Source organism: Hyperolius riggenbachi, chromosome 5, assembly GCF_040937935.1.
Source record: "Hyperolius riggenbachi isolate aHypRig1 chromosome 5, aHypRig1.pri, whole genome shotgun sequence".
Taxonomy (NCBI): domain Eukaryota; kingdom Metazoa; phylum Chordata; class Amphibia; order Anura; family Hyperoliidae; genus Hyperolius; species Hyperolius riggenbachi.
The window spans coordinates 374,819,840-374,841,440 of NC_090650.1; the positions used below are offsets into that span (position 1 = coordinate 374,819,840).

The 21,601-nt window shown below is 45.6% G+C and overlaps 1 protein-coding gene across 2 annotated transcripts in view; it reads left to right on the forward strand.

Annotated features, from left to right (window-relative positions):
• The window catches only part of LOC137517814 (V-type proton ATPase subunit d 2), a 56,864-nt gene that overhangs the window by 5,713 nt on the left and 29,550 nt on the right, over positions 1–21,601 (forward strand). The window contains exon 1 of one of the 2 annotated variants that reach the window (XM_068234867.1): positions 8,680–8,873. The exons of the other annotated variant lie outside the window; for it this stretch is intronic. Coding sequence (XP_068090968.1) covers positions 8,747–8,873 — 127 coding nt within the window. The 5' untranslated portion in view covers positions 8,680–8,746. Of the gene's footprint in view, positions 1–8,679; positions 8,874–21,601 lie in introns of those variants that run through there. 2 annotated transcript variants of the gene reach the window in all.

Consider the following 21,601-nt stretch of genomic DNA (forward strand, 5'->3'; position numbering starts at 1 on the left):
CAGTCGGGGAACGGGATCTGATCCCATCGCCGGGCCGGGCGAACAGACGCGAAGTCAGATGTATAGCTGATGAGTGATGACATGCTCTGTTGCCATGCAGGGAGGCGGGCGGGGGAGCTGTGTGCACAATGAAGTTGGCCATCGCTCAGACCGAGTTGATCCACCGAGGCTTTGGCGTCAGTTTCTCTGCAGTGTCCGCTGTGGAACTGTAGGGCTCTCACTGATTTATTTATTTATTGTATTTATAAAGCGCCAACATATTACGCAGCGCTGGACATTAGTTTAGGTTACATACAATATTTACAATGACATACAGCAATATGACAATACAGGAATACAAGAAAGACCAGATCACACAGCACAGTATGAGTATAAGGTAATGCTTAGTCAGTCACTGGAGGGGAGCATGGAGATTAGGCAAGTTAGGTTCACTCAGATGCATAGCATGGGTTCACAGTAATGGAGGTGCATGATCAGGTAGGACACAAAAGGAGGAGGACCCTGCCCAAAGGCTTACAATAAAGAGGGAGAGGTAGGGACACGAAAGGTAGAGGACCAGAGTTCAGCTGTGGGTTTAGAGCACTTGTGAGGGGTAGTAGGCCAGAGTGAAAATGTGAGTTTTGAGGGCCTTCTTGAAGATGTTGAAGGAGGGGGCTCCCCTAATGGGTGGAGGTAGGGAGTTACATAGTGTTGGAGCAGCTCTTGAGAAGTCCTGGAGGCGTGCATGGGACTGGATGATGCGGAGGGCGGGCAGGCGAAGTTCATTGGAAGAGCGGAGTGAGCGGCTAGGTGTGAGTAAGATCGGAAATGTAGGTTGGACAGGTTTTATGGACAGATTTGTAGGTCAGACACAGTATCATGAATATGATTCTGGACTGGATTGACACGGTCACAGCGTTGACACGTACGGATGTCCGCGTTCGTCCTGGGGCAGGCCACCGCTCCATTAGGCGTGGGGTCCTGGCGGTTTGCGTCCGTGCACGTCATGTGCGGTGGCGTGGGTCTCAGCGCTGGAGGGCGTGGGTTACGTGTACTGCGCAGGCGCGTTGTGGAAGGACGTCCGCTTGTACTTGATGTATTTACGCATTCACGCGCACGCGTACGTAATGACGTAGCTGTGCGTCAAACGGCCTATATAAGTCCGAAGAGAACCTGGACTCAGTGCTGTTGTATTGCATCTAGTGATACGTTCTCCCGTGACGTGAGTTCTGACTCTGCCCTTGTTCCTGAGTTCCTGCTTGTATGATTGCCTGTCTGGTTACCGACTTCTGCCTGTTACGACTACCAGCCTTGTTGCCGACCTCTGCCTGTCTGACTACATGATCTGTTACTGACCTTTGCTCCGGATGACTTCCTGCTCTGTTATCAACCCTGGCCTGTATGAGAACCTGCTTCATTGCTGACATCTGGAAAAGGATTAAGACTACGCTATTGCCTAATTATCTAACTCCTGCATCAGTTGCTGAGTTATTGCACATCCGTACTCAGCCTGTGGAAGTGCTGCAGTCATCCTGGTCACGCGCCTAGTCGTCACGCCGCTTGGTCTGCAAGCGCTTCTGCCTTTTGCTTCCCAGAGACTCTGTTATCACTTCAGAGGCTCTGTGGCGTGAGTTGCAAGAGTTGCTGTCCTCCACACTTCAGACTCCAATACTGCAGGTACGTGGTCTGTTCCGTTACATGGATAGGAAGCCAGGGGAGGGATACACGGAGGGGAGCCACTGTGGTGGAGCGATGGGAGGAGTGGATAATTCTGGCTGCCGCATTCATGATGGACTGCAGTGGGGCTATTCGGGTCATACGGAGACCAGACAGGCGGGCATTGCAGTAGTCAAGGCGGGAAATTATAAGGGCATGGATGAGGAGTTTGGTGGTGGCAGAGGTCAGGAAAGGGCGAATCTTACAGATGTTACAAAGGTGGAAGTTGCAGGACTTTGTGAGGTTTTGGATGTCGAGAGTTAAGGAGAGTGCGGAGTCCAGGGTGACACCCAGACAGCGGGCTTGAGAGGTACGGCGAATGGTAGTGTGGTTAACAGTGACATGTACATCTGGGAGGTTCATGGATGGCCGGGGTGGGAAATGTCCACTTGTTCCCAAGGATAAGTTTTCTCTGCAGACTGCCTGATGTTGTTGTTGAGATTGTGATTAGGTTCCCTGGCCCATTGGCTGAAAAACACCCCCAAAGCATTAGGTTCCCACCACCATGTTTGACAGTGGGGATGGTGTTCTTTGGGTTGATGGCTTCTCCTTTTCACGCCAAATGAAGGAAACATCATTGTGACCAAACAATTCAATTTTTGTTTCATCTGACCATAACACAGAAGACTAGAAGTCTTCTTTGTCAGGATGAGCATCTGCAAAGGCCAAGCAAGCTTGTGTGTGCCTTATATGGAGAAGTGGCATCCTCCTTGGTCTGCATCCGTGGAACCCAGCAGTGTGCAGTGTCCGTTGGATTGTCTGCCTTGAGACATTGCCACCAGCAGAGCCCAGATTCACCAGGATGGTGAACCGCCTGGGTGGTGATCCTTGGATTCTTTTTCACTTCTCTCACTATCCTCCTGGCCAGCACAGGTGTCACTTTTGGCTTCTGACCACGTCCTCTAAAATTTTTCAAAGTGCGGAATATCTTGTATTTTTTAATAATACTATAAACTGTAGCCACTGGAACGTGAAAACATTTAGAAATGGCCTTGTAGCCCTTTCCTGACTTGTGAGCAGCCTCAATGTGCAGCCGCAGGTCCTCACTGAGCTCCTTTGTCTTAGCCATGACTGTCCACAAACCAACTGCAGAGAGCTGATGTTTTTCACCTGTTGAGTTTTTTAAAACAGTTGTTCCCAATTAATCAGGGTAAATTGGATGCTTTAGAACAGCTTGGACTATTTGGAATTGTATAGAACTTTGTATTTTCCCTCAGACTGTGACAGTTTGTGAAGGGTATGAATAATTTTGGACTGAACACTTTTTGTTCAAATATAATTAAAAGTTGAGAAATGTTTTTTTTTTCCACAACAATGTCTCTTGTACATCGTCTTATTATCTTTTGGGAGACACCTATGTTATTTCCCTTCAAAAATTACTTGCTGGTTGTAACAATTGGTGTCAGCAACACAGGTTTGTCTGATTATTGGTGATCTGCAGTATCACCAGTAATACAGACGCTATACCTGATTATGTGGTGATCTGCAGAATCACCAATAATGCAAGTATAGCGAGACACAGGACACCTAGTGTTGTGGTAGAGTGTTTGGTGCAACAGTAAGAAAGGTTATCTCCCGAGGTGCGGGAGATACAGACTCTACTGCGGCCAGTGGACCCCTGAGGTGCAGGTTGCCACTGGCTGTACTTCAGCTCCCCCCCCCCCCCCCCCCCCCCGAGCGTAGGAGAGACAGGCTGTACTGCAGCCAAGGATTCCCTGATGTATTGAGAATCAGACAGTACTGCAGCCAGTGGACTCCTATGGGATAGAGGCCCCTGGCTGGACTGCAGACAGGACTTTCTGAGGAGCAGGAAGCTCTTGCAGCTACTTGACACCTGATGGATGAGTGTCACGAGCAGTACAGTTAGACTGATCACCCGAGAGATGAGTGTCAGCCAGAAGGGTCAGACAGGCCAGGTCGGCAACACACGAGCAGATAAGGTACAGAGACAGAAAGCTGATTCGGTAACCGGGTACAGGCAAGGTTGGCAACTAGAAGACAGATGGGCAGAGGTACCGAATCAGAAGGCAGGAGAGAGGTCAACAGAGCCAGAGGTCATAACAATAAGTACAATCCTAGTCTGAGGTGTGAGGTCCTTGGTCTCGACACCCAGGAACTAGTCTAAAGCATAACACAGTATCCTATGCTAGAGTGTGAGGTCCTTGGTCTCGACACCCGGGAACTGGTCTAAAGTATAACACAGCAATGACACAGTAATCCTATACTTGGGTGTGAGGTCCTTGGTCTCAACACCCCGGAACTGGTCTAAAGGATAACACAGTAATGACAGGGACGTAGCAATAGGGGGTGCAGAGGTAGCGACCGCATTGGGGCCCTGGGGCCAGAGGGGCCCTGAAGGGCCCTCCCTCAACTAGAGTATTAGCTCTCTATTGGTCCTGTGCTCATAATAATCACTTCTATAGATACTTTGAGAAGTGGTAATCATTAACAAACTGTTGCCCATCCCCTTCTTACACTGTAGTTGCCATTGGAAGGTTTTGGTGCACCGTATTAATTGCTATGTATAGAGTGCTTGGGGGGCCCCATTGTAAAACTTGCATCGGGGCCCAGAGCTCCTTAGCTACGCCACTGAGTAATGACACAGTAATCCTAAGCTTGGATGTGAGGTCCTTGGTCTCAACACCCCGGAACTGGTCTAAAGGATAACACAGTAATGACACAGTAATCCTAAGCTTGGGTGTGAGGTCCATGGTCTCAACACCCTGGAACTGATCTAAAGTATAACACAGTAAAGTACAAGAGCGGAATCTGGCTAAGTGTGAATTCCCAGTTCCAACTGGTTCTAACACACTGCAGGATTTGACTGAGGTCTGAGTGCTCACACGTTAGTATTCGCAATGGCAGACAACCAGCAACTGACAAGTAAGTTCTATATATACTACAGCGCTCCGCAGCGCCGCCCCCAGCCACTCAACCATTCAGGAGTTCCGCTGGGATCAGCTGATCGTCCTGATCAGCTGATACCTCTCCTACTGACATTCCTGTCTTCTGGCGCGCGCGCGTAGCTCTCCATCTATGTGCACTAGAAGGCCCAGGCAAACCAGAGACATGTTGCTGTGCGGAAACCGCCGGACCTGAACGCAGAGACAGCCGCCCCGTCGCTAGACCACGCGGCAGCTTCTCCGCTATCCATTACACTGGTTGAATAAAATTAACTTTCAAGAGAACCTGTAACAAAAAAAAGTTCCCCTGGGGGAACCTTGGGAGGGGGATGCCTCAGGGTCCCAATGAGGCTTCCCCCTCCCCTGTAGCTGCAGGCAGTCCAGCGCTGGCTCCCTCGAGGTGTCCCGGAATCCTCCCTCGACAAGCCTGATGAGCGCTGATAAGCGCTGATTTATTTACCTTTCTTGGCTGCAGCGGGGGCGCTGTTGCGGCTCTCCGCACGGAGATAGGCGAAAATAGCCGATCTCTGTCGGGTCCGCTCTACTGCGCAGGCACAGCAGACTTGTGCCTGCACAGTAGAGCGGCCCTACAGTGATCGGCAATTTCTGCCTATCTCCGAGCAGAGAGCCGATACTGCGCCTGCGCTGGAGCCAGGAAGGTAAATATTTAAATCCCCGCTGTTCGGGGGGCTTTATCGATGCCACCGTGGGACCGAGGAGGACGGGGGAAGCCTCAACAAGATCCGGAGGCTTCCCCCACCCGAGTTGAGTACCCCCCAGTGGAGGTTTTTTTGTTACAGGTCCTCTTTAAGTCAAAATTTGCCAGAGGTATGAATAATTATGGGCAGGACTGTATCTAACTTGCTTTGTTAACACATGTTAAGCACAGCATAGATTGTATTTCAGCACCTTCAACCTTCTCAGTCTTGTGTCACACTGAACTGCCCTCAGCCAATCAGTGAGGAGCAGGAATGTGGGAGGGGAGATAACAAGATTCCCTCTCCTCCGCAATATACGAAATAGAGCCGGGCTGACTGTGATAAAATTTATTACAGCAGAAACATTTATGATTATATTGGAATGCTTGCAATGCAGGATTAGGTACCAGGCTGCAATATAAACACAGAGCAGTGGGTAAATGGAATTTGATGTTATGGCTGACAATCCTGCTTCAAAGCACATTTTAAAGTACAGCTTTCCTGCTATGCTTTGTTTCCCATTTCAGAAAGGTTGAAGGCATACTTTCTCATGATCAGTGGCTGGATAGTGTAATGGTTAAGGGCTCTGCCTCTGACATGGGAGACCAGGGTTCAAATCTCAGCTCTGCCTGTTCAGTAAGCCAGCACCTATTCAGCAGGAGACCTTGGGCAAGTCTCCCTAACACTGCTACTGCCTATAGAGTGCGTCCTAGTGGCTGCAGCTCTGGTGCTTTGAGTCTGCTGGGAAAAAAGCGCTATATAAGTCTTTGTCTCTATCCAATGCCAACAGAAAACTTTTGACTGAAGTTGGGTTTAACAATTATCTCCCCCCCCCCCCCCCCCCTCTCTCTCTGTACATGTCTGAAGAAGCTGAGCATCAGCTAGGAGACAAGTGATAATTAGGGCCCTAGAAGGAAGTTGTTTGTTTGTGTCACCAAGGTAATTACTTTCCCCTTCCACTGCTCTGCTAATTGCGTTTGAATACTTAATAACATTTATGCAAATACCGTTTAATATGTGTAAACTTGCAGTGACAGAGTCCTATCCCTTGTAGAAAGCATCTGCTTGTTTGATGGCATTTATTGTGTTTGTCCTTGACTGGTGCATTGGGACTGGAAGGAACTATACTGTTTGTTAAACGTATTTGTTCTGTATATTTATTGTTGAGTACTAAACAAGACATTTCTTCAAAAAGAAAAAAAAGAGAGAAGTCTTTCCAGTGACCGTGGCCAGAAAGAAGGCAGTGAGGCCTGGTGACTGTCAGGGCTGCTGTACTGGATGATGTCCCGCAGGAGTACATGATACGGGCCCATTCACACTCGGGCGATTAGCGGGGGTTTACCACTAAGGCCCAGTTCACATTGTATTTTAAAGCCAAACGGATCTGGTAAAGCTTGGTCCACACTGGCAAACTGATCCGCGGATCCATGAAAACAGATCTGATCCTTGGTCGATCGGATCCGTTTTGACTCCGTTTGCCACAGCAGGTGAGGAAGGGTGCAGTAGCCAGGAGGGCGGATGGGGTAAAAACTTACCCAGGCATCTACTGCAGCTGGGCTGTAGAGAGGGTTTCTTCCAGGCTCCCGCCTTCTGTCGTGTTCCACGTCATGTGACTACACGCATCATGTGACTAGTCGAACGTACCCATTCCATACCCTTTTTGGAGCAGACAAAAACAGAGGAACGGATCGTAATGTTACATTACATTGGCTGTCTTGACTTGCAAATAAAAACAGATCCGTTGGATACGTTTTTGAAAACTGAGATGAAATTGAGCGGAAAGTCCTAACTTGGCACTTTTTTTCCAGAGAGCAGATCTCCAAGGAGTCAATGAAAGGCAATGCAAAAATGGACCTTCTTTAACACACAGAACTTTGCACACAAATCGTCTGCCAAAGCAGACTGCCTAAACTTCCTGCTCCTCTCCAAGTGTCATTTTTGCAGACTCCCTGTTAAAAGCAGGGCTCGAGCAGGGCTTTAAAAAGAACCCAAGGCGGCATTGAAGAAGTAAAAAAAACAAAACATACTGCCTGCTCCATGCCGCCTCCCGGACATATTTCCGCTGCTCAGTGCCGCTCTCTGTGGCCCCATTCATCCTCTGCAGCCCGTTCGTCATCCGATCACCGGCAGAAGAATCCAAGATAGCCGGGACCCGGAAGGACTTCCTGGATCATGGCTTAGCGGCTGATTGAAGGAGGTGGCGGAGTGAGGTGACAGAGGTAGGACAGAGGTGGGGGGGAGCAGGTGATTGACAGCTGGAAGGGTAAAGAGGCTAGCGACAATCAGATTGTTGCTAGCCTGTCTGTATTTTTCAGGGAGGACAGCAAAGCCCAGGGAGGACTGACAGCGGCATGTCATTGGACAGAGAACATGCCTCTGTGTCCTATAATCTATACTCAGTCCGCCTCGGGTACTCTTTAAACATGACAACCAAGCAGTGTTTTCGCGTAACATTAACCATTTGCTGCATACCAGCAGTCTCACATTAACATTCAGTACATAAAACGGTACATTAACATTAAACAATACATTAAAAATAAAGCATTACATTAAACAAGGCCATATGGATAAAAAATTGCTTAGTACAGCATAACCACTCCCAGTTCCTTCCTATTGGTAAAAAAAAAGTACATTACCATATTAAAAACACCCTCCACATTTTTACCATACATTCAGGCCCGGTGCACACCAAAACCCGCTAGCAGATCCGCAAAATGCTAGCAGATTTTGAAACGCTTTTTCTTATTTTTCTATGACGTTTTGCTAGCGTTTTGCGGATTGCTGCAGCGGATTTCAGTATAGTACATTTCATATATTGTTACAGTAAAGCTGTTACTGAACAGCTTCTGTAACAAAAACGCCTGCAAAACCGCTCTGAACAGGCGTTTTTCAGAGCGGTTTGCGTTTTTCCTATACGCATCCGAAATCCAAAAAATGCCTCACCCCGGCATTTTTCGTTTCTGCAAAACGCCTCCCGCTCTGGTGTGCACCACCCCATTGAGATACATTGACCAAGTGGATCCGCAGCCGCAAGCGGCTGCAGAAACGCTGAAAAAGCCGCTCGTGTGCACCAGCCCTAAAACGTACTGGAAACGTGTGCTACAAAAAGCACAGAATTGTAGAAAATGGATCTGTTTTTAATAGATCCGTTTTGATCTGCTGCAGGTGTGGACTGGCCCTTACTACATTAGGTATCACATGCCTTGAATAATAAGTGTTCACCTCTGCAGCAGTCATGACAAGTTTGTTGCTGTTCTGAGTTTTGCTGTTTTCACAATAAACAAACAAAAATAAAGAGATCTCTTTAAAAGAAAAAAAAAAAAAAAAACTAATAAAACAGGAAGACAAGAGGCAGAAAATCCCCAGACTGTGTGCCAGTGGAAATAATTGCCAGTTAGAGGACAGACACAGCTTAGTTCAGTCTTCAGTGACTGGGGGAGCACAGCAGCCATGCCGTACTCAGAGTTCCTGTTCAATGTGGACGGCGGATACCTGGAGGGATTGGTCCGAGGCTTCAAAGGTGGAATCCTGAAAGCAGCGGACTACATCAACTTATCTCAGTGTGAAACCTTGGAGGGTAATAGAATTTACTTGTATCTCTTTCCTGTATGACAAATACGGACTGAAATAGAATCTTCAAAAATAGGCTTAGGGCTCTTTCACACTAGAGGCTGCGGTAGAAAAGGCTGAAAGTCAGCCTTTTGCTTAACGCCAATACATAGCGTTTTCAAAGCGTTTTCAAAGCCTTTTGAAAGAGTTTTACAGCCCATATGAAAACGTCCTTTTTTTTTCTTCTATAAAAATAAGTGAACAAGATAGCTGTAAAACGCTTTGAAAACGCTTTGAAAACGCTGAAGTTGGCGTTTTCCATTGACTATCATTGAAACGCCAACAGCCAACTTCGGCTGTTAACAGCCCTGAAAAAGCTCCTGGGAGCGTTGAAACGCAACGCTCCAAAACGCCGAGTTAGATGTGAAAGGTAAAATGAAAGTCTATGGACTTTCTTTTACCTAGCAAAACCCCAACTGCGGCCGTGGCGTTAAAACGCCGAAAAAGTCCTCTGGTGTGAAAGGGCCCTTAGTATTTATATAAACATGTTTGTGAATGTGCTTTCCATCACTGCACTATTCACACAGCTGGAGAGATTTGCCTGTTCATATGTAATCATAAGTCCCAACAGTCCCTTTTGGATGACTGTCCAGGGAGGTAACTAGAGGGGATCAGAACCTGCGATCGCATGGGAGCCCAGAGCTGTGGGAGGCCTCAACTACTAACCTTCCCTTCCTCCGATACAGGGGACTATACTTGAGATCGGGTGTTTTTGTGGCTACACTTGTTATGTGGGTGAAGATCATGAAGGCCACATTTGTTTTATGACCTTTGTGGGATGGGCCCCAAGGCCATGAAGGGCACCAACAGAAGGGTTGCAAACCTTGGGGGGGCATCAAAGTCTCACTGGTGGGGGCCATAAATTGTAGTTATGCCCCTGTTACTGTCCTTACTTTACACATTAATCTGTCCCTCTCCGCTCCTCAGTCCTTATTTCAGGTCTCATGTATGGGTCTGTATATGTATTATATTGATCTGCTACAGGTGTTTATAGTTTAAAGGGTACCTGAATTAAGAGGTGTACGGAAGCTGCCATATTTTTTTTCCTTTCAAACAATACCAGTTCCCTAGCTGTCCTGCTGATCTCTTTGGCTGCAGCAGTGTCTGATTCACACACCTGAAACAAGCATGTAGCTAATCTTGTCAGGTTTTTGTCATAAACGCCTAATCTGCATGCTTGTTCCGGGTCTGTGTCTAAACGTATTGGAGGCAGAGGATCAGCAGGATAGCCAGGCAACTGGTATTGTTTAAAATTCAATATGTCAGCCTCCATATCCTCCTCACTCCAGGTTCCCTTTAACCTTTACATTAGTGTATAGGATTGCCTCATAAAGAATGGTATAATTTTCCAGCATTATTATGCTCATAGGTATCTGGTATTGTTAGGGGCGTGATCTATGCCTAAATAAGTGGTAGTAGATAATGGCGTCCCTGTTTGGTGTTTCGGACGGTTGGAAGGTATGCTGTCCCTGTAGTCATGCGCAGTGTATCCATTGTCCATTGTGAAGCTCTGTTGTGTAGTTAGTATTATCAGAGCCGGGACAAGATCCTCCAGCACCCAAGGCTGAGACACCAAAGTGGGCCCCTCTATCCCACCCACCCCAACCGTCAGACACTCATTGCTATTAGACCAAGAGGTGCCCCAGGGCCCCCAACACCTTAATCTCTAGTTATCTGACTTGCAGTCACTGCCATGTATCCCCTTTTCTTATTTCTCTCTGCTTCAAAAACAATAGGAGAATGATAGCTAAGTGAGTTGTGCGCCCCTCCTACACTGCGCCCTGAGGCTGGAGCCTCTCTTGCCTCTGCCTCGGACTGGCCCTGAGTATTATTACTGCTATCAGCTGATTTACAGTATAATGTCACCTGGATGTAGGGGGGAGTACAGCAGTAGATAGGACAATATTTACAAAGCACATGATAACATTTATTAGTGAATATTGGGCCAACTGCTAAGCAGATAAAATCTACAAAATCAAGGATCCTACAGAATTTCACAATGTACTAAATGAAGTCCTTTCCAAGTTCAATCAGTTATTTCAATTAATGTTAAACACCTTGTTTATCTCCCTTTCTGCTTTGAAAGGCCACTTGAAACTTCTCTTTTGCCCATGAAAAGTTGGCATGTTCCAGCCTCAGTTCAAAGCAAACCCGAAGCAAGGAAACTTGGTTCATGTTAGATACTCACCTATGGAGAGGGAAGGCTCGCGCTTGCGCAGTACGGAGCTGCTTGTTTTTGGAAGTACTCAGGGACCAAAGCCTGCCCGAGGCGGACCGAAGACGTATTTGACCTGCAGGTCAAATAACTTTAGTGGGAGTACAGTGCTGGAGCGTGGACATGGGGAGTGGACCAGGAAGGCTCTATAGGATCCAGAGCCTCCAGAACCTTCCCTCTCCTTAGGTAAGTATATTTAGGAGTTATCAGTCAATTTGTCCTACCCGATGAACTACTTACCCGGGGCTTCCTCCAGCCCCTTGCAGCCAATGTGTCCCACGCAGCATCTCCGCTTGCAGCCGCTGGCCGGGGTCCCCGCAAGTGCAGAGGCCAACCTCAAGGTCGTCCTTACTGCACCTGCATGAAGCGCCGCTCTCAAAGTCCACGTTGTCTGCATTGTACTGCGCAGGCGCAGTAGAGGACAACCTCAAGGCCAGATGATATGCCAACAGCAGAATCCTCCACAGCAAAAGCTATTTATAGCTGTAAAATTAGGAAACTCACAGTAGCAGCACCAGTGTATTTACCTTAGGTGGGAAAATTTCTGATAATACCCCAATGATGAAGCTTTGTTACATACCGTATATTTAAGGGGGCACTATGGAGAAAATGGTTCAATTTTAAATTCATATTTACACATACATAGACAATGTATATTTGTCCCAGAGTAAATGCACTATATATAGATTTTTTTTAATCTATCATCTCTGCAACTCTTACCAACAGGTTTTGGACTGGTCTATCTCCTCATAGGGGATTCTCATTATTTCTTTTATTTTCAAAGACACTCTGTGGCACAGTCCACCTACTAGAATAGTGCCACCTGAGTAGGCAAGCTGGCAGACATGTTTTCATACATCCTTTCCATAAAGTGGCTTTTTTAAACAATAAAAATAATCTTTAAAAATCCCTTACAAGGCGATGGAGTAGTCTAAAATCTGTCAGTAAGAGGTTTGGGGCTGTCAGGTTATCATACCCATATAGGTGACAACCACAGAGGAAATTTTAAAACATCTTGATGCATTAACTAAGTGTCAAGGGTGTATGAGTACAATTGTATTTTACATTTTTCAATTTTTTTACTTTAGTCCCCCTTTAAAGGGAGGGATATGAACAGGGGCGTAGCAATAGGGGTTGCAGAGGTTGCGACTGCATCGGGGCCCTTGGGCCAGAGGGGCCCTGCCTCAACTACAGTATTTTCAATTGGTCCTGTGCTCATAATAATCACTTCTATAGATACTTTGAATAGTGGTAATCAATAACAAACTGTTCCCCATCCCCTTCTTGCACCTGAATGGCACTGCAGTTGCCATTGGCAGGTTTTTGGTGCGCCGTATCAATTGTTATGTATAGAGTGCTTGGGGGCCCCATTGTAAAACTTGCATTGGGGCTCACAGCTCCTTAGCTAGGCCACTGGATATGAATGTTTCCTTTTAAACAATACCAGTTGCCTGGCAGTCTAACTGATCTCTTTGGCTGTAGTAGTGGCTGGATCACACACCTGAAACAAGCATGCAGCTAATCCAGTCTGACTTCAGTCAGAGCACCTGATCTGCATGCTTGTTCAGGGGCTATGGCTGAAAGTATTAGAGACACAGGATCAGCAGGAGAGTCAAGCAACTGGTATTATTTTAAAAGGAAAAATCCATATCCTTCTCAGTTTAGGGTCCCTTTAAAATAATGAATGGTACGGAGGGGGCCCAAGCATTCCTATGACACCAGCTTCATAGCAGCGGGTTGCTGGCAACAGTGAAAACATATACCGCTGCTTGTATGATTTCATAGCAATTCTTAAAGCTCCATATACAGTATACACTGTATAGGACGATTCATGCTGACATTTAGAAGTGGCCTGTGTTAGGTTGCACATTTAAGAACCCCCCCTTCCCTGAAGGTTTTTATCACCAGTGCTTGGGTTACCTTTGATGACCGTGGAAACACCTGCCAAATATTTGAAATCTGACTGCCAAAAGTTAAGGTCGGCATTTGACCCAAAGGCCAGGGTGGACTTCCAGGAAATGAAAACAAGGCACGCATTGCAATAAGTCTGAAGAGGTACTATCTGATATTACACTGTATTCTCTCCTATAGCCCGGCATTCAGCTATACAGTATGTGGGCAGCATGGTGGCGTAGTGGTTAGCGCTCTCACCTTTCAGCACTGGATCCCTGGTTCAAATCCCAGCTAGGGCACTATGTGCACAGAGTTTGTATGTTCTTCTCGTGTCTGCGTGGCGTGGGTTTCCTCCGGGCACTCCGGTTTCCTCCCACATCCCAAAAACATACTGATATGTTAATTAGCTTTCCCCTAAATTGACCCTAGACTACGCTACCAGGGATACTAAAAAAAAACATATTCAGATGAAATCCGAATAGGTTTATTCGGATTTCATCCTGCTAATTAAATCACCTGTGCAGGTCGGCGAGGGGGGGGTTAATCTTACCCATCAGATGTCTCCTTTGATCCATCCCTTGGCGCCTCCCACGATGCGGTCCTAGCCTCGGTCACGTGATTACAAACACTTCCTCCTTCCGGGTTGAAGGAGGAAGTGTTTGTAGTCACGTGACGCGCTTGGAACGCGTCGTGGGAGGCGACGTGGGCCGGATCAAAGAAGACATCTGATGGGTAAGATTAACCACCCCCCCCCCCCCCACACACACACACACACACCACCACCACCACCCGCACAGGTGCTTTAATTAGCAGGATGAAATCTGAATAAACCTATTCATCCGGTGATCATCACTGTACGATACACACACTACACGATACATACATAGACATATGACTAATGTAGGGGGATTAGATTGTGAGCTCCTCTGAGTGAAAGTTAAGTGATAAGACAATATACTCTGTACAGCGCTGTGGAAGATGTTGGTGCTATATAAACACTAAATAATAATAATATATATATTTGCTTTCCCATGTCTTATTAGTATGCAGTCGGAGTGTACACCATGCTGTACATGCGCCACCATAGGCCATAATCTACTTGTGCTTTCTCCAGTGAATGTCTCTGCTTAATGATCCAGACCGCTGTGCATCAGCTCTGTCACTACTCCCAGGCATGTCCGGCACTGTGACCTTCCCTGTGTTTTGGCAACAGTCAGTTGATGTGAGCTGTGCGCAGCCCTTGCTGAGAGGACAAACATCTCTCTGAGCTCAGGCAGTTTATGCTGGTACTGATCAGTACGGTTTGGTAGCAGCTGAAGAATCCTTGACACGCCTTCTCATCTGGCTGACCTTCCCTCAGGTTGTCTCCAATATGCTTTTTCTTGCTTTAAATAGGAACGCCAGTGAAAATTATGTAATAAAAAAAGTGCTTCATTTTTACAATAATTACCGTATGTATAAATGATTTAGTCAGTGTTTGCCCATTGTAAAATCTTTAAAATCCCTAATTTACATTCTGACTTTTATCACATGGTGACATTTTTACTGTTGGCAGGTGATGTAGCTGCTGCTTGCTTTTTTTGGCAGTTGGAAACAGCTGTAAACCACTATTTCCCACAATGCAACAGGGTTCACAGACAGGAAACTGCCAGGAGTACCACGGACCTCAGAGTTTCTTGTGGGAGGGGTTTCACCACAATATCAGTCATACAGCGCCCCCTGATGGTCTGTTTGTGAAAAGGAATAGATTTCTCATGTAAATGGGGGTTTCAGCTACTGATTGGGATAAAGTTCAATTCTTGGTCAGAGTTTCTCTTTAAGGGACCCTGCAGAGTGTGGCCAACATGATCTTCAACCAATAACCAGTGTAGCCACAAAAACATCTGATCTGAAGGATATACCCCGTTTACTGGAGAGAGTGAAGAAGTAGTTGGGGCCCCCTTACAGCTTTTGGCCCCCCCTCTGGTCGCAGGGGCTGCTCACCTGTATTTACCCCACTGTTTACACTGCTGCTGACTGCCATGGCACTGTGTTAGTATACTGCAGTGACCCCCTATATCAAGTATTTTGAGAAGGTATTCCTTAAAGAGAACCCGAGGTGGTTCTTGGGGGGGGGGGGGCAGATGAGACACAGAGTCATGTTCTCTGCCTCAAGACATGCCTTTGTGTCCCCACACTGCTGCTCTCTGCCTGCCCACCACTGTGCTATAGCCCCCCGATATTGCCGATATTATTTGTCGCCATCTCTGAGGTAAACATGTGGAAGACGGATTCCGTTCAAAACACCCGCCAGACCATTCCTACAGGGTCTCCAGAGCTGCCATTGGGCAGCTCTCCCTGGCCACGCCTCCTGCCGCTCCCCCGTTTCCCTGCACGCTGTGAGAGAATGAACCTCTCTTTCCACCATCGTGACCCAGGAGGTCATGAATGTGAAAGTGGGCCATTGCGGCCCACAGGAGAGGCAGGGAGCAGCGGTTTTTGAGGCTACTTGATCCGCTAAGCCCCATGGATCAAGTAGCCGACTTTTGTTTTATTTTATGAGCCCACCTCGGGCTCTCTTTAAAGGACCACTAAATTGAAAAAAATAAGTAGTTAAACTGACAGGTTTTGGACTAGTTCATCTCCTTGGGTGGGGGGGGGGTGTTCTCTGGGTTTCCTTGGTTTTCAAAAGTATTTTCTGAATGGGAGTTGCTAAGTCTAACTCCCAAATTAGTGTGAGTAGGGAGGCTGCCTGGTATATTACTATTTTGGCAGATAGACTTAGCAACTGCCGTTCAATAAATTCTTTTGAAAACTCTGAGAATCTTCCATGAGGAGCTGGACTAGTCCAAAACCTGTTGGTCCTGTGAGATTTTAACAGCTTGCTTTTTTCGCTATAGTAGTCCTTTAAAGTGTACCCGAGGTGACATGTGACATGATGAGATAAACATGTGTATGTACAGTACTAAACATATTAATAACAAGGGTGTTTTGCTTGTTTTATTTTGCTGCCTAAAATAGTTAATGTTTAAGGCTGGAAGTGACAGCTTCTGTCTTGTCAGGAGCTTGTCAGGAATATAGTAAACATCACTGATAAGCAAATTACAAAGATAAAAGTTTTTTGTGGCAAAATACATTTTCTACATATTTCTGAGAGCAGATGGAGAGAGAAAGGGTCAATATAGTTCATGTATTTTCATTTAGGGACACTTAATAGACTGCAACTGAGCAGAGACAACAAAATATTCAATCTACTTTCTAAATGTTTAAATATAAAATAACATCCTGGGATGTCTTAAAAGTCATTTTTAGGAGTAGAAGGATAAATACAATTGTTTATCTCATCAGTTTATTTTCACCTCGGGTTCACTTTAAGTGTAACCGCAATATAATTACCAGGCTGCCTACTATTATGAGAAGTATAACTTTTCAAGGCAACATAACCAATTATGCTCTTATTGCCTTGGTACACTAGCTTTTATTTCTTGTTTTGTAGTGTACAGTACATTATTCTCACCACCTTGTTGGTGCTAAGCATTGGGGCAGATGTTTTGGGAAAACTAAAGACAGGAATGTCAGGTTCTCAGAATGTTGTATGTAAACAAACCTCCCAGGGCAAGGTGTCTTTAGTAAACAAGAAAGATCTGCTAATGAACTTACATGGAAAAGGATAGCTTATTATAATACTGGGCATTTATCTTGAAGAAGTGGGGTATGAACTCTAAAGAGATATAAAAAAAATAATTTGCCTGGAATTTTGGTTCTTTATAACATCTTTTTGGTATATAGATAGATAGTCAACAACTTAGAAAAACCTCCAACTTGCAAACGACCCGCCGATACGAGTGACTTGAAAATGTGAAATTTAAGTCTGTGGGAACAAGTGAAAGTTTTTTGTTTGTTTTTTCAAAAAGATTTTGTAGTTTTTTAAAAAAAAGAAAAACAACAATTTTAACTACTTCACCCTCAAGGGGTTCTTACCCTAACGAACCAGAGAATTTTTCACCTGTCAGCGCTCCTCCCTTTAATTCGCAAATAACTTTATCACTACTTGTCACAGCAAAATCTAGATCTAGATCTTTTTTTTTACCACCAATTAGGCTTTCAATAGGTGGTACTTTATGCTAAGAATTATTTTATTCTAAATGCATTTAACAGGAATAATAAGAGAAAAATGAAAAAACAAAAAAAAAAAGAATCATTATTTCTCAATTTTTGGACATTTTTTTTTGGACGTTTTAAAATAAAATGTGCTGTGAATAAAACCCACGTATTTTATTTGCCCATTTGTTCCGGTAGTTACAAAGTTTAAATGATGTCCCTAGTACAATGTATGACGACAATATTTAATTTGGAAATAAAGGTGCATTTTTTCAGTTTTGCATCTATCACTTATTACGAGCTCATATACGCAAATATAACAGTTATATACCTCATGCCATACATAGTAAAAAAGCGGAGTCCCAAACGTAACTATGTATGTATTTTTTTTTAATGCTGTCATTTTATTTTAGTTTTTTACAAGTGTTTTATTTTGTTAACTATGGGCTGGGGCAGGGGAGGGAGAAGGAGGTATTCATTGTTATTTAACCACTCTAAGACCCACTTAACGCCGATGGGCGGCCGCAGAGTGGCTCTCCCTGGACCGCCTAATGCCGATTGGCATCATGGCATTCCTTGTGAGATTAGCAGGGAACAAGTGCTCGCTCAAACGCGCGTTCCCTGCAAGGGACACAGAGAGTCGCCGCAAACAGCCTGTCAGCCAGCGATCGGAGCTGGCAGGCTGATTTACAGATAAAGAAGGTAAGAAGTCTAGTGATGCGCTGTACAGAGTAACAGCTTGTCACTTAACTGTCCCTCTGATGGGCTCACAACCTAATCCCTATAATGGGCATATGCCTATGAATGTATAGCGTAGTGTATGTTACTTAGTGTAGGGCCAATTTAAGGGGGGAAAGGGGGTGGGGGGGATATAAAAATTGAAAAAAAGTTTTTTTTAAAATAATAATAAAAAAATAACAATCGCAGCAGCAATCAGAGACCACCAAACGAAAGCTCAATTAGTGGCAAGAAAAGGAGGTAAGATTCCTTTGGGTGGTAAGTTGTATAGCTGTGCAATAAATAGTTAAAGTTGCGCAATTCTGAATAGTAAAAAAACTGGCTCATTACTACGGGGTGTAAACCTCTGGTCCTCCTAAGTGGTTAATTTACAAAGTGTAATGTAAATTAATGTACAAATCTAGTGTAAAATGAGTACTTTTGTATATATTTTTGTTTTACCACTAGATGTCCTCACACTCACATTCTGTCTGCTAAGAACAAGCACAGAGAGACAATGTTGTCTATACAGAGTTTGTATGCTCTCCCCGTGTCTGTGTGGGTTTCCTCCGGGTACTCTGGTACCTCCCACATCTCAAAAACATACAGATAGGTTAATTGGCTTCCCCTTAATTGGCCCTAGACTAAGATACGTGCGCTACACGATACATACATAGACATATGACTGATAGGGAAAAGATTGTGATACCCGCTGCGGGACAGTTAAGTGACAAGGCAATATACTCTATACAGGGCTGCGGAAGACTAAATAATAATACAGAACCCAGACATGCTTCAGAACCTGACAGATTTTTGTTCTATCCTAAACACACAGACAGACTGTGAGAAAACGCGGAAAAGCCTCCACGTGTGCTGAAAGCAAGGCGGCTGATTCCGCATCCAACGCGGCGGTTTGCATGCGTAAGCCTACATCTGTTAGTATGGCCGAACGCGGAGAAACCGCCGCATGCCCTGATAGCGGTGCGGCTGGTTCCGCGTCCAGCGCAGCGGGTGGTACACAACATGTATCTGGTGTGGCTGGGACTGATAGTCCACACAGGTTCAGAAGGACGCGCGCGCGCCGCTGAGAGGCAGAACTTTTATGACAGCCAGAAGGGAATCAGCTGACCAGGCCGGTCAGCTGACGCTTGTACCAGTTCCCATTAATCCAGCACTTAGGGGAGGCGCTGGAGAGTACTGTGCTGTGCTATATATACTGGGTGCTGGTCATTCACTGGTTGTCTGCCATTGCGATCACTACGTAGAAGCACTCAGACCTTTTGTCAGAATCTGTATTTACCATTCTGTTATACTTCAGACTAGTTCCAGGGTGTTGATGATCACGGAGCTCACACCCAAGACTAGGGATTTGTGTTACCATTCTGTTATACTTCAGACTAGTTCCAGGGTGTTGATGATCACGGAGCTCACACCCAAGACTAGGGATTTGTGTTACCATTCTGTTGTACTTCAGACTAGTTCCAGGGTGTTGATGATCACGGAGCTCACACCCAAGACTAGGGATTTGTATTACCATCGTGTTATATGTCAGACTAGTTCCAGGGTGTTGATGATCACGGAACTCACACCCAAGACTAGGGATTTGTGTTACCATCCTGTTATATGTCAGACTAGTTCCAGGGTGTTGATGATCACGGAGCTCACACCCAAGACTAGGCATTGTATATTATCTGTTATGACCTTCTGCTTTCCTGACCAATCTTCTGATCACTGATTTGGTACTTCGCTTTCCTGATACTCTGTTGCCAAACCCTGCGTGCTTTAGGATTGCCGAATCAGCCTCCTGTCTTTGTACTTTATCTGACTGTGTGTTGCCGACCTGGCTTGCCCGATCTCGAGAGTTATCTCCCCAGTTTAGAGATAGTTCCCAGATCAGTCAGTGACATCCACCCATTGGTGTCACTCACTCTCTGGTCCTTCCTACTCACAGCCTGACTCCTCCCCCCGGGAGATTCTCAGGCTACTGGAAGGTCCTGGTTCTCTAGTGCAGTATTCCTTACTGCCTTTGTACCTGCTCTCCAGGTGCTTTTCTCAAAGTATTACTGTTGCACCAAACACTCATATCACTCAGGTGTCCAGAGGTTAGTGATATATCTGATTATCGGTGATACTGCAGATCATCAATAATCAGGTATATATCTGCATTTTTGGTGATACTGCAGATCACCAATAATCAGATTCTCTCTGTGTTTCTCCGATCGTTACACAGACCATCATAAAAAGTCCATCCAAAGAACAAAAGGACATAAGAAATTCCACCCTCCAGTGCCATGAAATGAGTCAGTAAATCACAGTGTCTGTCATGCGCTCACTAAGTTTAGCAATAATGAAGTTGTCTTTCATGACACATTCATTACTGGGAAATTATAGCATTATTATTTCCAGTCACCGCTTGGAGAAACCACAGCATTGCAAAGTCCGTTCAGTCAGGATAAGATTGATGCTCATATGAAAGGTCGGTGCTTTAGCTTACATAATACTGAGCTTAGTCCTACTCTGTAGGAATATGAACAGGAGCCAATCGACTATTTTGTTTCCATTGGTATCACAAAAGGAATTTAGTAAAAATGCTACTGTTCTATTTTACTGGTAGTAGAGTGTTGTACTGTGTTAGCAAGTGGCATAACTACAACTGGTGCCCTTCATGGCCTGGGGGCCCATCTCACAAGGGTCATAAAACGGGTGTGGCCATCATGATCCTCACACCCAGGGGCGTATCTGGGTAATATAGCGCCTGTGGCAAACACTGAAATTGTGCTGCCCCCCCCCCCCCACCCCACCCCACCCTTTCTTCAGTCAGAGTCCCCTTCCGCTCTAAAAACAGCATATTTTCTTGCTTTGTACATGCGCTATGGTGGCCTGTATTTTTTTGGCTCGGAATTTTGCTGAGGTTTTTTGGGGGGAAATGGCTCTTCTTATTCCCTCTCTGTCCTCTTTTCTAACACTAACACGGTCTGAATGACAGGGAGGCATGAAGGCAGGCATGGCGGCACAGCACAGTGGGCAGGCTTGGCGGGGCAGCACAAGGGTAGAAATGGTGCCCATGGTGCTGTGGCGCCCATGGCACAAGCCATGCCTGCACCCCTCTAGATACGCCTCTGCTCACACCCATAACAAGTGTAGCCACAAAACACCTGATCTGAAGTATAGTCCCCTGTATCGGAGGAAGTAAGTAGTTCGGCCCCCTCAGCTCTGGGTCCCCTCGCGATGGAACGGCTGCTCCCCTCTAGTTATGCCCGTGATGTATGAATAAATAAGGCAGAAGGATACCTGACCCAAGTCAAAGCTAAGGTAAGTACAGAGGAATATTCTAGCTGGATCCACATACCTTTGTATGTTGTCTGTTCCTCTCGTCTCTCATATCCCTATAATAATTCCTTGAAAATTGTAAATTTTGGGTACAGTCAAGTTTTCAGACCGGTTGGTTTGCTGCAATGTTCCCACTTATCACTCACCCTTTTCCTCCTCTTCCCCACCCATTCACTTCCCTTAGGAGGAGGGTAAAAGCAGCGCCTTTTTCCGATGTTCAAAATTGATATCATTTGTGTTTTTAGGATTGAGGCTCCCTGCACACTGCATGCGATTCCGATTCCAATTTTTTATCATTTTTTTACATGCGATTCCAATTTCCGATTTTTAATCATTACTGCATGATGCGTTTTTTTGTGTTTTTCTGTTGATAGCATTGAGGGAAAATCGCAATCGCAAATCAGATTTGCAGTGTGCAGGGAGCCTAAGTCCTGTACACAAGATTTTAATCTGAAGCGGGC